General features: G+C 38.3%; 1 protein-coding gene across 1 annotated transcript in view; it reads left to right on the top strand.

The window, feature by feature from the left end:
* Window positions 1-5,153: 5,153 nt before the first annotated feature.
* The window catches only part of ERN1 (endoplasmic reticulum to nucleus signaling 1), a 31,738-nt gene continuing 20,895 nt past the window's right edge, over window positions 5,154-15,996 (top strand). Inside the window, exons 1-2 of the mRNA XM_075720160.1 lie at window positions 5,154-5,215; window positions 10,420-10,553. Of these exons, the coding sequence (XP_075576275.1) occupies window positions 5,154-5,215; window positions 10,420-10,553 (196 nt within the window). The remainder of the gene's footprint in view (window positions 5,216-10,419; window positions 10,554-15,996) is intronic.

Below are 15,996 nucleotides of genomic sequence, written 5' to 3'. Positions count from 1 at the left end.
TACTGTTTCCATTATACTGAAGTGTAGCAGAGGAAAGTTTTAGGTTCTTTGATGGATTGCTCATTGTTACGGAAAATGCTGGTGTAATATATGGGGTTATAGTTCAGGTTAAGTGAAGCTGAAGGCTTTGTTTTTCGCCTGGGATATGATAGCTCCTCTCCCCTTCTCTAAAAGTAAACACATTTAGTCATGAAGCTGTGTAATGTGCCTGGTGTTGTTACTTCATTAGGAAACTGGACTGTTAACTTCATTAGGAAAATTAAATGCAGGCTGTCAACAAAAATTACTTTAAAACCTTTATTGTAGAGTGCTAACGTCTTTGTCTTAGTCTGGACTATAAGGTTGGACTGAGATCTCCTCAGGGTCTTGACAGGCTTTGAGGCTCAGGTTTTGCAAGGAAAACACTGATTTGCAACTCATGAAGTTTTAAAAGTAGCACGCAATAAGAATACTAAGTAGTATTTTTAAATACTAAAAATACTTTTCAAATCAACAGATTATTACTAAATGCTGTATAATTTTACTTGCATAGTCAGAAAAACCTAGACTCGGGCCCCAAGTAGAATTCAGCCCCTTTTTTCTCTTGATTTCTCTCTCCTCTTCGTCTCCCCGCCCTGCCATCTTGCCTCAGTATCTGATCTCGGGTTCTTTATTTCTCTGTTTCTTTTCTCGGCTCTTACCCTGGTCTTTTTGCTTTCCAGCTGTAGTCCTCACCATGACTTCCAAGTTGAAATCTATTCTGTACTTCAAGCCCTTTTCAGAACTAGTTTGAATTTCTGTGAACTTAGTCCCAGTCATCTCACCTGTGATTAATCCATTTAACTGGGAAGGCTTATTTAGAACTATTAATGTCACTTAGGTAATAAATTCCCATGAAAAAGGCTGGCACACAATTCTTGGTATTGAGGTGACATAAAAAACATGAGATTGCCTAAAGATTTTGCAGACTATGTTTTCTGTAGATTTCTTTTAAGAGTACTGGTGATGATCATCTGCTCTGTATTTTGTTTGTCTGATAAATGTATTTGTTACTTTCTGTCCCAACTTTAGTAGTATTTCCCTACAATTTACATTATATGTTCATACAAGGGCTTCCTTTCCTGTCTTTTCTTTTTAAGATGAAATTCTGTCTCTTGTTATTTAGGTGATACAGTGTATATAGCTCTTGGAATTGCCCTAGCGATGTATGGGAACACATTATAAAAGAGTGACATCTCGGATACAGCGATGAGAAGTGCAGTAGAGCTGTCAGTAAATAAGCAGTCACCATAAATATTATACAGTAATGATTTACAGCTCTCTCTAGTTTGAAAAAAACCCCTTTTTTGTGAGCCATGGACATTCCAAACTGTGCCTGTTTCTCTTTTAACACGGAGTCAGTGCAACTCAAAAATAACAGCCTCTCTGGGATTAAACTGGTGTTTAGGACATCGGTGTGCTGTGTCCCACAGCCCATGGGACTGGTTTCAGTGCTCTGCTGCACGGTATGCGCGGGCAGCACATGTGGGCTGTTCTTGACATGGGAAAACCCCAGCCTTAGCCAGATGGCTTTTCTTCCAATGCGTTCTTTATCTCGGCACGAGGTGTTTGGCTGGTGAACTGATAGACATGAAAACCTACCTGAGACAGCAGAAGGTTTTAAAGAGGACATCTTCAATCACTATGTTAATTAACATTTATGTCTTTTATTTGAGCTGCAGATCTCCTTGGTTGCTCAAAAAAAATTAGTATATTAGGGTTTAGGGTTTTTTGGGGGGGTAGAATGCAAACTTGGTTCACACACCTAAAATTATCATGGACAGCTCTGTCCTGGAGTGTAAATTCATGTGTTTATAACTCTGCCCTTCTGCTCATTTTGGTTGCTGGTGTTCTTGTGAATATTGTAGTAAGTTTTGGTTTTACAGAGAGATCCAAGTCTGATAACTTAGCTGGGAGTTTATGGTGTAGATCACCACTCAAAATTCAGTCAAGTCAGAGGACAGTTGGAGTGGACCTCCCGTGGTTTTTGGGTTTTCCTATTGTAGTATGAATGGGCGTATGAATGAAAAGTCGCTGGAACTGGGTTATAGTGTTGATGAGAAATAGCTAACAAAGACATGTTGAAATTTAGTTTAAGATTAAAAGATCTGTAGATTTTATTTCACTTTCTAAAGAAGATATCTGTGGGGGTTTTTGTCAGCTCTCTTTCATATATTGATTTCATTATTAATTATACTGAAAAACTCCCACCAATAGTTTGAATTTTACAAAGAGTTTCTTCATGGCATGGTTTATTATGCATGGTGAGTTTTAGCCTCTAGCCTGGCAACGTAATTAGAGGAGAGCTGTTAAAACCAGGGTAATGAATCATATGCTATCTGTGATGAATATGCCAAATGCTTGCAGTGTGTGCTAATGTTTAAAAATACGTTGCTTTGCATCCTTATTGGTTTACCAGTTGTGGTTTCAGTAGGATAAATTATGGTATAGGCCTTCCGTTATTGGGAGGAAAGTGTCTGGTGCTGTTAATGCTGAGGGTGTTTTTCAATAGTTTTTGAGTAAAATGCAAATGTACAGGCTGATGTCTGTTAAGCTAATTATGGAGTGAGGAATGTAGAATTTTTTCCTTGAGTGATTATATATCTTGTTGACTTTTTTGTTTGGTAAGCCAGGCTTTACCAAAGATATTATAAGGATGTAAATTATAGTTAGCAAACCATCCATCCTTTATCATCCATCAGACCTTACAAATTAAGGTTGGTGCATATGTATGCCTACTTAAGACTGAGAAAAGAGAAACTTATTACCTGGTAACACATGGCACTGTGATTTGTTTACTTGTGAGCACTCAATCATTTCTGTGAAATCAGAAACACTTCTCAGAGTCAGCAACACACCATCGTGCACCCAGTGTCACTATGAAGTGTGTTCCTGTTCTTTATTCATACTTGAAGAACCTCTTGTGGTATCACCCCCACAGCAGAACGTATTTCTAGCTGACAGAATGATAACCAGGCCACTCGGTTCCTTGAGGTTTTCTTTCTGTCTGCTGTTTCTGCTGACTTCAGTGGGATTTGTGCATTCTTGGTGACCTGCATTTCAAAAGTACTGTTTTTAAGCAGGTAAATTAACAGAAGAAATTAATCCTGTGGGGATCTGTTTTCTTCTAACGCAATAAAACAAAATAGGGCATTGCTCTGCTAACCCTTAAAAAAATTCAAAATGTTGTGGTGAATGAAGATAATACCGGTTTTGAGACTGAGCTGTACCATAGACATACACAAACACACCAGAACTTGTTCTACGGCTTTCGCTGACCTTCCTTTGACTCCATGGGTCCTTCAGAATTGTTTTGAGTCATTTTGTTACTTTGATTTCTAAAACATTTTATCTAAAGATGTGGTAGATCTGGACTGAGGATTCTTATGCTAGGGTTAACTAGTATTTATAAAGGGCATTTCTGTTTATAAAATGCTATTTCTATTAGATAGTATATTTCTATTCCATCTTAAAAATGCTATTTTCTATTTAGTCCCAAATTTTAGGTGGTTAGGGATTATTAGCAGTCAGCACTTTAGAGCATTTGTCAAAGTTTAGCCCAATGAGAGCTTGAAAGATATTAAAAATTGTGTTTTGAATTAAATTATGAAAAATTAATTCTAAAGCAGTCCTCAAATGATTTCAAAATATTGTAAATCCTTCACTTAATATCACTGTTGGGGTGGAAGATTTTTATGAGTACAGACTGTCAAGGAAGACCTCACTGAATTCCAGAGAGGGTAGTTGTTAAAATAAACATTATTGCAGTTTCAGATAAAATAAAAGACGACCCAAACCAGGTTTTCCTTCTGTCTCATTTTCTCTGCTCACTAAATTAAGTTCTTTTTGCTTAGCTGTTTCATGTCCTGACATATTTTTCTTGTATTCAATGGCTGTATTTCCACAGAAATAAAATTGCAGTATGCCATAAAAATCTATTTCAGGAATTTGCATTGCATCACAAGAGTGGCAACCTCACCCCTGCAGGGAGGACGATATCCGTGTGTACCAGTATTTATAAAGAGTCTATCTCAGGACTGAGATTATTACGTTTTTTTGTGGTGGAGAATGCTCTTACATACTTCACACAAAAATGAAAACAAATTTGGCTTGTACAGACAGGGTTTTATAATTTTCATAGCTTTTCATAACAGTGCTAATGCCAGGCTTTAATCAATCCATTAATCAGTTCATTATAAAGCTTTGTATTCAAAATAAAGGCTACTGAGTATTTGCAACCTTGGTACTGCAGTCTTGAGCCACTGATAAAAGTCACTAATAAAATGAAGAGGAGGTGTTTTTTTATTTCTGTGTCTGGGTGAAACACAGGCAATTAATAAAATAATCTGTTCATTTTTATGTCTTATTGTTTTATGCAATTTGAAAGAGTAAAGCCTTGTTTTCATACTATTATACTAACTCCCTAGCCTTTTCTTCAAGTGCCTGCTGCAGATATTGGTCAAAATAAATTAGCAATATTGCATTGCAAAGTCTACAGACTCATCTGGTTTTTTTAAATTTAGGTCCTAAGCTTCAGCAGTGTCAGTGCATTACTCAGCTGGTTAACGTCAGCTGCATGGTATTGTCTGCTTTGAAAAGTATGAATGAATGGAAGATTTTTAATGTATGCTATTTTATGTATTTTATCTGTGTACAAATACAACATTAGAAGGAAGAGCTAATGAAATTTGCCCTGATTCAGTCTTTCACCCAAAGAAGATGGTATCTTCGACGCACAGGGTTGCAGTGACCACATCAATGTGACTTTGATGGCTGAATACAAGCTAGCCCTTCAAAAGCAGTAAAACTTAAACACAGACTTACGGGGGAGGTGAAGGAAGGCATTAGAAAAAAGTGGTATTAAGACAAAGCCAGTTCGGAGAGTGGAGAACATGAGCTTAGCAGGAGCAGTGACACTGCCTGACTATTTTGAAGAAAGAAGATGCATGCAGGTGGCAGAATCCTTTTGTCAGTGAAATCTGTGTGCCTCCGTGCTGATTTTACTCCCAGTGAAGCTGCCTGGGCAGCAAGTAGAAATGGGCCCAGGGCCCTCTGAGGAGGTGATTTCTCTGGCTCGATAGACCTGACAGCCTCTTTGAGAGTACCGTTCCCTCCTGTTCCCTCGATGCTCGCGAATGCCGCGGGCACTTGCCGTCGCAGGAAGAGGTCCCACCTCCCTCTTAGCCACAAAGTGGAGGTAGGCACCAAGAGAACGGTAGCCGGCAGTGGCACTTTTTTCCCCCCAAACCAAGGATATGACACTGAAAAGCTTAAAAAAAGCTGTTGTAATTTCATGATCTTAGTCATATCTGAGAACTTTCTAGGTCATTCCACCTGTGGGCAACATTCAGGTCTTCATCTGGTTTTCAGCAGAAACTTGCATGAATAACTTCTTCAGCTATGGTTTTCTTTCTTTATCATTCAGCTTGTAAGTGATCTGGAGGGTAGATGTACGGAAAAGTTTTCTTACTCTTGTGACTGAAGAACGTGCAGAGGAACTTTTTGCGCTTTAGTGCTTTCTATTTGATCCCAAGTACTAGCAACCTTCTAAAATGTCAGTAATCTGGAAGACGGTATTGGTGACTGATGTTTTGCCGAGGGTTTCAAAGCTCACATTTAAGTCCGTAATGTCTGTAGCTTTGATGCCACAACAGATAGATATTCAAATGTTAAATATGAAAATGTTAAATCTACACATCTACAACAAGTAGTGTTCCCATATACTATACATTACTGATATTTAATACCCGATCATAATCATGGTGGTTATTTTACAGGCGCATTTTTTGTGAATATGATACATGCTTTATTCAATTCTCAATAAGGAGACAGGAAGAGAACATGCTTTGTGGAGAATATACTGATTCTGTAAGATAAGATAAGAAAAAATTGTGCAGAGAGTAAAAAGTAGCCTAGAAAAACAATCTTAGTCTGTATACATGGAAGATGTGGGGGATTTGCTATATGTTGTATTCTATTTGCAACTAAACTTCAACACTAGTCATTACGTTCTGGGTGTTAAATTCCCACCTGGAATTTAAAGGAACCTCAATAATTTTCACTTCCTGCCTTTAACAGTTGTATGTTCTTGCTCAACTTTCTGTGTTTAACTCTAGATGCAGTTTCACAGAGTCATTGCAGTCTTTTAAATGAAATGTTTTTGTTCATGGAGCAGGTTTAGGGTAGCTAGGTCTTCATGAAGAAACAGGTATTTCTTGTGTTCCCTGTGGTGTATAATGTACAGGATTTATACCGTATGCATTGTTGTATTGGAATATTGCCTAAAAACATTTTCTGCCTTATCTGTGAATCTGATGGAAGAATTATTACATTCTCTGGAATAGGGATTTTTTGTGAGTACAGCTGCACTGCCGTGAAAATACACATTTGTTTGGTATGAGAAAGCTGAAACGTGCTTGTCAAAAGTCTGAGTAAAAAACAGTTTATAAGAAGGTCAAATTTTGCAGTTCATTGTGGTTTCTTCTTTGAACTTGCTCAGATAGGTAGTACACACTTTAAACGGCTACCTGCTGTCGGGCAACACCTGGCACCTGAGAACGATGGTTAATTGAATGCAGTTAACCTGACGGGCACGGATTGTTTGTGCAATTAGTTGAAATTCAGAGCTGGAATATTCATCCAGTGTCTTTGGTTCATGGTTTTTGTTTTGTTTCTATTTTGTAAGCCCAGAGCCCTCCAGACAGCTTTATGCAACTGAGGCTTTCAAGTTATTTCATTTATTACAGAGCTCCTCAGGTAATATTTAAAGAAATTAAATAACCATTACATCTTAACTAAAACAAAAGCCTGGAAAGATTTTTTTTAAATTATTTTTTTTCTGTGCATTAAGTATATATTAGCTTAAAAGTAAACTGGCTTTTCAACATTTTTGTGTATAGGAGGAAGAAATTCCTTACCTATCATGAATCACTGTTAACCAGAATTCTTTGGGGTTTGTTTTTTTTTTTCTTTTTTTTTTTTGGTAAAATATGTTGAGATCTTCAAGTGAAAATTAATATATGAGTGCAAAAAGTTACTGCACAGAGGTTAATTTGGAATAAATTTTGATCACCATCCTTTGCTTCTTGTTTTCATCACAACACTGTTTCCAGTAAATTTTGAAATTTTTGCCCTTTCTTAATAGCTTGAAACCAGAATGAGCAGCAATGACTGCATGAGCATCTCTGGGCTAGTACGTGGCTATACACATACATATGTTTTTAAGGGTAACTGTGTCAGTTCCATCTCAAGATCTAACCCCTATACAAAATGAGTATCAGAAGCTAGCGGGCATTTGGGGTGATGTCACACGTTAGGGTGTTCCCCCACCATGACCTGGGTGGGGGAGAGGTGACTTTGGTTCCACGGGAAGGAAAAACAAATAGACAGTTCCCTGTTCTGTTAGTCCCAATTGTTTGTTGAATATTAAAGCAAACCAGAAAGCTAGGATGATTGTGGTGAAATTTAATGTCCTTAATTTATGAATGACAGACTCCGAGAGGTGGAGAAAGAAGTCAGAATTGAGCTCCACTGCAGCAGTAATGCCACGAAAGGAATTCGGAAAGACTGAAAATAAAATCATAAACAGTATATATTACTGGAGTCACCCAAAGAAGTAGTAACTCTATGGAGAAAATGTTCTAAGATGTGGAGGATTTCCTAATAGTTGTTCCTACTGCTGGTACCCTGTTGAATTGAGATGTTTTTTCATGCTTAAATAGCTTATATGTGGTGAGATCAGTTCAACCTGCAAGTCTTCTAACTTTCTGAGCTCGAAAGCAGTTTGGTCTGCAAAGGGAAAGAAACCTGTTCAAATGCAGCTTTTTTCAACCACCTGGTATTCCTTGAAGTGGTATCTTTTTGGGGCCACATCACAGCCCACTCACAAAATATTCATATCATAACTCCGCATTCGCACCGCTGTCATTCGTTGCCTCACACCAGTGGGAATTTGTCCCAGAGGGAATTTGTCAGTCTGATGCAAGACAACATCTTAGAAGTGAGGAGCGCTGACATCGCTCAGCTAGCATCCCGAGTTAGGAAGATTAGTTACTATAATTCTTAGATTATTAGAATGTTGTACAGGAAGTTCTTTGTTTGCAAAAAAACCCATATCTTTTGCATAAAAGCTGCTATGAAGATATCTAGAATGCAGCCCCAAGCTTCCCTTCTTCTTGTTTTTGTTCAAGGATAGTTTTATGCAGGCAGCTAGGCAATGAAATTTAAAAAGTGAATCTTCTTGAGGAGGCAGATTGAGTCTCACAATTAGATGGCTTTCAGCCCCAAGTGGATGTGATAATGGAGTGCAGGTTGTGTCTTCCCCTTCTGGTTCCAGAATCAGTGGATTTGACTTGTTAAATGCTTATTTAAGGAAGATGGGAAGACTGGACTAGATGATTATAAATCAACTACACCATCCTAAGTTGTTTTGGGAGTTCATGTACAAAAAGACCTAAAGGGCAAAATTGTAATGAATTACTTGGATTCAGTGGCTACGATAGTTTGCTTTAACAAAAGTAATAATACAAAAGAATGAGGACTCGTAGCTCTACAATACAGCTTCTCTGCTCTTATGTACAAATCAGGTCATTAGGCTGGAAAGATACTCTAAGTTCAGTTCTGATTAGTAACATCTCGAGCTGCATATTTTATAGGCCAGCATTAGAGGAACTGTTACTCAGTGTCCCTGTTTGAACAAACATTGCAAAGTTTGATTCCAGATGCAGCTGTAAATATTTAAGTGCAGATGTCTGTGCAGTCTGCATAATTTAACTGCATCAGATAATGAAAATTGTATTTATGTGTTAAGATACATGTTTTTTTCTGGACTTCCAGCAGTTATTTCTGATCTATGGTTTGTATATTGTTGATTTGTAATTTCATTTTTTCTGCACTGTGTGTTTTACAATTGTCCACTCCAGCTGTTTTCATTATGACTGGAAAGAAGTGTGTATGATATTTATAGGTGTGACCTGAAAGTTGGCTAGTTATTACTTTGTTATATTATCCTTTTAGCTTTATGCTTTACCTGAAAGTCTAAAACTTCAGTTGAGTTGCATTAAAAATGTATAGTTTTCCGAAGGAAGTTACTCCTGTATCCATGCATTTTAATTTGGCAATTGTGTATTTTGCTTTGCAGTAATTCTAACATGACTGATCATTGGTTTTTACAATTTAAGTCATTGAAGACATTATTAATTATGTAAAATGCATACACTTTCATTTCACGAACTGTGGTAGGTTAAGGACTATATTTAACTGTGAAACTTCCTAAATGTGGCAGGTGGCACGCAGATGAGCAATGCAGTTACAGTCTACAAATGACCAGTTCCTTGAGCAATAACTTGAGACTTGGTAAATGGGTCATTCGTAGGCTGTATGGGATCATCTTTAGGCAGGAAGAGAAGAGCAGACATTAAATTAACATGTTCTTTCTGCTTTGTGCGATGAAACGCTTTGGACTTAGCCTCACGGTTCCCGCGACAACTACATAATTCTGAGTCCTCGATGTTTGTATGATGCCCTTTTAATAAAATTACATGCTCTGCAATAGCCAGGCTCAAAAGCTGCTTGTGCTATAGGAATAACAGCAGGCACCAAGCAGCTCTGTACCCATACACGTAAATACGGAGGGACGTGTCCCCAGTGGCAGAACGATTAGAATGTCAGATTGGGGTTTGAATCCTGCAGCTGACTGCTTTCTAGGAGATGTCTGTGCATGTGTTAATACATACGGACTTTCTTAAACAGTGCTATTTACTATCTGCTGCAGAAATACGGTATTGGGGGACATAGGGTACAAAACCACAATTAAGAGACCTAACAGTATGTATCTCCTCTAGCCTTTAAGCTGTCTATCCTAAATACTTTGCCTTTGCTCAGAGACAGCCTACATGCTCGCAGCTCTAGCCTGTCTCTCAGCCGTGGTCAGCCCTGCAGAATATCGATCAACTTCCAGTTTTATTTATCTGTGTTCCACCCAGCCAAATATCTTTTCTAAACCTTGGCAAAAGTATGTTCTATTTACTTGGTAGTAGCATGGCTTTGACGTTAACACTTAGGTTCTCTGAGCTGCTTTGAAGTTCCTTACCCTAGCTATCTTACTGTCTTTGTATCAGTTCTTTTCTAGATCAGTTCTCTCTCCAATTTCTTCTAACTCTAGTACAAGACGACTTTGATATAAAATTGAAAATGGAGGTTGAGTTGTAGATAGATGATTCATTTAAAGCCTCTCCCAGTTTGTCTCTAGGGGAGCTTAGCACAGTAAGCAGTTCAAAAATCACTGAATTCAAAGGGACAAGCAAGCTGTCCAGTCTGTGCGATTAAAGAGCAGGATGATGTTCTAGGCAATGTACTGTATGACAGTTACAAGTAAACTCTGTAGTAAATAATTACATTCAGTGTATGGGTTTCTCTTTTCCAGAACACCAGCTCAGTAACTGTGCCAGAAACACTGTTGTTTGTTTCAACTCTTGATGGAAGCTTGCATGCTGTCAGCAAGAGGACGGGAGCGATCAAGTGGACTTTAAAAGAAGGTGAGGAGGAGGTGTCCTGATGCCCTCTGCTCAGGAACAGTAGTAACAGTCAAATCGGTCGATAACAAACTGTTGTAGGGCCTGGTAAATACTTTCTTTTCCTTCTTATTTTTGCTCTTGCTCCAGAATTAAGCTACAGTGTTTCTGGAGTCATGTTCATCTTCGTATTTTCACTAGCAGACCTTTTCCATGTTTGTGGGGGAGGGGAGCTGCCGGACTGTTTAAGCTGTAGTGGTATAATTGGTAGGTATCATGTTTTATGGGCATGAATGCAATATAAGCAAGCTTAGAACAGAATAGATGTCCAATGAGAATGTCAGCTGATGGAACTGGTGGCAAAGCGTTTGTATGACTACCTCTGGAATACCCTACGTTCACTGGTGCAGTGGGTATCATGCAAACCTCGGGTCTTTTTTTCTATAATAGATGTTTAAGAACAGCACAGTTTTTTAAATGAAAGAACTGCGCTTCTCTAAAGAAATTTAACATTGCTCAGTGACTGGAAGTGATTTTGTAATTTTAATTACTGAGCAGAGATAGCTCTTTCTGTCTTCATGAAAAAGTCAGTATTTAATACAAATTTCTCTTAGGGGGACTCTGATTACGTATGGTAGAAGCGATAGTAGCACTTTCTCTTCACTTCGGAAAATAAATTAGAAAGCAGGTCAAATGGAAAGGAGTCACAGTGATTGCATCATTCCGTCCTCTATTTTAAAACCTGATGTCACTTTAATAGGTGAGCTGAAATGGTAGGAAACGGGTTGTGCGTACCTGACATATGCAGTACAAACCAGTTGTTCTTATTTGTGAAGCCATTCATATTTGAATGTAAATCTACCAGACAAAAAGTTAACTTCATAAATGAGCAAAGAATGCTTTTGTAGCTCCTCTTGGAGTAAAGAGGTGAGCAAGTATTTTCTTGAAGGATCTGGTTAACAGGTGTGATTACATTTTCTCCCGTCTTCTCTTTAAATTTGGACCTCTCCTTTCCCTGAATAGTCTTGAGTAAAAAAAAGTTATCAGTCTCCTTCTTTATTGTTGCTGTAGGCTGCTGTGATGTTAAGAGAAGCTTACTGGGTTTTGCTCGTCATTCAACTGACATGAGCATACACTACATAGTCCTATCCTAGAAAGGGTATCATAAGTGGCATTTGTTTGCAGCCAGACATAGTAAGTGGCAAGAGGTTTTTTGAGGAAGAAATGAAGGCACTTTGGTATTGAATAGGATCTTGGTCAGAGTGTATTGCTCAAGGAACTTCCCTTGTTTAAAAAAAAAAAAAACAAAACTGTTGCAAAACTATTGTTGGTGCAATAGAACTGCCAGACTGGATAATCTAGTTTTATAGGACTTCTTTTTTTCTCTCTGTTGCTAACTATGTATTATTCTGCATCTTATGTACATGAGGTATGTTCAGTTGCGTTTTGCAAAGCACTTATTGCCCATTACTTTAGTTCTGTGTAATAGAACAACACACAAGGGTCAATGAAAAAAAAATAGTGGTAGTTATCGTTGTTACAAGATGCTTCATGGTTCTTAGTTAAGTGTTCATGGAACAAGGACCTGTACGTATAAATTGGCAAATTAATTTGTAATTGGAGGGGTTTTATTTATTTTTGCAAAACTGTATTTGTTGGTGGTCCCCCTGTGGGTGGGAAGCCCAACAAAAATGCAACAGTGTTGGAAATTAATAGCCCATGAAAGTCTTTACTGTCTTGCTGTGCTAAATCCCTGGGGAGATTTAACAGTGTAGTATTCAGTATTAATAATAGCGTATAGACACAGTCATTGGGTGCACTCTCCCTGTCAGTATGCTTGTATTGTTATAGAGAATTACCCAGTGGGAAGTTGCATGCATTGCAAGCAGTGTTCTTGCAGGTGCCATTTTACCCTGGTTATCAGACAATGAACCATGTGTCGTAGTTCGTGTGCTTTGAGAAGTTGTGGAGGTCACCTGAAATGCTGCAGCGGCATTCATCAGGAAGAGAATGTTTTACTGCACTTAAGCAGCAAGGTAGTTAACAAAGGGCAATTCATACACATTTTATTTTCATTGCGGGGGAAAAAAACTAGGCAGTGTTCATTATCAGGCAGCACTTAAACAAACATGAAAATCTTGCCATGTGTGGTTTGTTTTAATTTAGCACTGAAGCTTATCTTAGGTATGCAGAGTAAATGAGTCAGTGGTTATCACCACAATAACATGTTTGGGTTTCCTGCCTTAATGTAGCACTGGCAAGAAATACTCGTGCTCCCCATAAAGCAGACAAAAAAAATGGGTCAGTTAGTAAGAGGACTCTTCAGTAGTTCAGAAATAAAGCTGAGTTCCCTGCAGTTACATGCAGCGAGATTGTGGACCTGTTTGTTGAGGGTGCTTGATACCTTCATTTCCTGTTGGCTTCCATGAGTCCTACTGTCTGACAGCTCTCAGGATTTTTCAGTGGCCAGGTAACTGATGCTGCTCATTCCCTGGGCTTTGGAAAGCTGGAATATCGTTGGAAAGTTTATAGAAAGAATCCACACTCCTCCTCCCCTCAAATTTCTGAGGGGCACTTCTGCTGCTGCTGTGGCCCCACAAAAGCACGTTGCATTGAAAGGCGCTCGTTTGAAAGGTATTGGAAGGGAGTGGCACGCATTTAGGATCGGAGACTGAATAAGGCTCTTAGTGCCATCTCTGATCAGTAAAAGGAGCTGTCCGTTCTAAGTGACAGCGTGATAGGCTCCCATGTTTTCTGCACTTGCTGCTGGCAAGATACTTAGCGAGCATCCTCAGTGAGATTGCTTAGGATGAAATCTCTTCCCCAAAATTGCTGGAAATTAAACTTCTGTCATTTCCTATAGATCTCTTTGAAAGGTACAGGGACGCAGCACTTTAGGCTTGCTTTTACGTGCAGGTAAGGAAGTAGACAGTGATAGAGATGGTGACGAGAAACCTGTTGGCAAGACGGTATCTGGAGAATGCTTTTCTCCTTAATATCAGACTTGATATTCACAATTCCGATTTTCAGTGTGAGCTTTAAGAATGTGATTTTAAGACTGTCCTGTTCCCTCACATCTTTGTAAAAATCATCCTGTATGTCTTTGTTAACTCAAGAGCTTAGGTGAATGAGCAGAATATCGAACTCTGAGAAGTTAAGAAGGTAGTATTTCAGACTGTGCTCTTGGACAGGGTATTTCTCTGCTCTTCTGACAGTCACTTCTGTACTGTTCCATTCACCAACTGCTTAAAAGCTTTTCCTCTAAGAACTAAATGAAAGTAATTTGCCAGAAGAACATATAATATATACAGATTTGGGTTTAGATTTAGAGCCGGCAGAAATTTTGTTATCATCTTCAGTTCTCTGTAGCAATCAAAAAACCTACGGCCCACAATTGATTTAAAAGGTTTTGATTTCTGATGCCTTACTCATAACCTATGGGCTTCAGTGGGCTAGTCATGATAAGACAAAGATATAAAGACTGTATGTATTAATGGTATGCAATATGTAGATTTTAAAGGGCAAATCTGAGATCTGTAGGTCCTGCTCTAATAACAGTGGTTATTCCCAGGCAAGAAGAAATATCTTTGTGCATAGCTGTAAATGAATAAAGATTGTCAAAACAAAACAATTGCAGAACAGTAGTCTTTTCAGCAAATTCCTGAGGATAGTTTGTTAGTATCTCTAACCTCATTTACTGTAATTGCAACAGCAGGCAAGGATGATATGATTTTAAATTGGCCCGTTAGCCCAAATCTTTTGGTAGGGCCTCGGGTCAGGAAACCGTTTTTTCCAGCTCATCCCAGTGGGGCAGTGACTTACTCATTTGCTGTTTCAGAATCTCCCACTTCTCCTTTTCAGTCATTGGTTCTACCTAAGGGCACACATTACAGTGATGTAAATCTGCAACTGTATCTGGTGCATTAAAAAAGACTTGTATTTTGGTCAAAGGGCAAATTTTATCTTATCATGTGTTTGTGAAATACAGAGAAAAGTCAAATGCATTATATTTAGCGTTATGGTTATAGTTTCAAAAATTATATATATAGCTTTTTTCCATGTATGTATGCAAAATATGGGTTAGAATTAGTTAAGAATAATCCGAAATGTGTCTTATACTTCTGCCCACTCACAAGCAAATGGTACAGGCACAAATGTTTTCTGGCCATGATGCAACCAAAACTGTATTGGGACATCTGCTTGCTGCTGGGTCAAAATGTTCATTTCAGGGAAGCATAACTGAGCCAAATAATTTACTGAATTACTGGACAGTCATTATGTTAACAGGTTTCTAGTAACTGCTGTATTTGTGAATAAACTTTTAGAGTTCTAGAATAAATCTTTATAATCTAGGATCAATGTCCTTTTAATTCTTTTTTTCCTGACAAAGTTATTTTACAAATCTTTTCATTAACTTGTAAAAATGAAAGCTTTTCAATTCTTACAGGATAATGTTTTTTGAAGTCATGCAATGAGAAGGAGAGGTATCAGCAGTCTCTTTAATGGTGTTTCTATTCTACTGATGCCCTTGAACTCCCTGTGCTTGTGGGCATTAATATGCTTTGCTGAATTAAGTTAATGAAGAGTATCGGTGGCAATAATTTTACTAATAGTGTGTGCATGTGCTTGTTTACACACATGTGTATTACCAAATCAGAAAGCTAAAGCTAGTGTGTATTGAATTGTAAGATTTTAATGTAGGAATCGTTAACGTGCTCTGCTTTAGTGGAGGCTGCAGGAAAAACAAACTGGAAGCCCATGGAAGTATCTATAGAAAACTCAGTCTTCCATCTAGCACTGGCGATACAGGATGATGTCCTGCTTCCTAACTCACGCACACACCCCCTGAAGCTGTTTTGACATCTTTGTTTTCTTGGTCTAGAAAGTGGAAAGCTTTTGGACAGGATATCATATGAAAAGCTTCATGTGGGACATTGCAAGAAGTTGGCTTTTCCTCTGCTGCAGGGCATGGAAGCTTAAGGGAGAGGCAGATGTATTTTTATCACAGTTTTATCACATTTTCTCTGTAAAGTTTTTGTTCCGATACAGAATACTTACTGCTTTGTTCAGTGGTTATTATCACTGTTGTTGGTATTGGAACAGATCGGGCCTATTAGAATGACTTACCTAATTACAGGGAACTGCACTTCAGGGAAATTTTGAAAGCAGGATTACACGATTCCAGTCTCAGGATGTTAACAGTTGAGTGCTGAGCTGTTGAACAGAAGATAAGGCCTCAGTTCTCTGACTTTTGCAAGAACTTTTTCCGTTTGACCCACTGTGGAGCAGAAGGTGACTTCAGTTATAAGACGACTTTGCCTTTTACTAGTCTGTATTCAAGCATATGGAAACTATTATAAGACCTGACAACAATAAATTAAACTCAAGATTATCTTTTTATCTCAGAGTGAGTTCTTATTTCAAAACAAACTTTGAAATAAAGTTGGAATATGTCCCAAACCACATG

The sequence above is a fragment of the Pelecanus crispus genome, chromosome 12, assembly GCF_030463565.1.
Source record: "Pelecanus crispus isolate bPelCri1 chromosome 12, bPelCri1.pri, whole genome shotgun sequence".
In the NCBI taxonomy this organism is placed as follows: domain Eukaryota; kingdom Metazoa; phylum Chordata; class Aves; order Pelecaniformes; family Pelecanidae; genus Pelecanus; species Pelecanus crispus.
The sequence above is the reverse complement of the archived record's forward strand: the minus strand, read 5'-3'. Positions and strand labels throughout refer to the sequence as shown.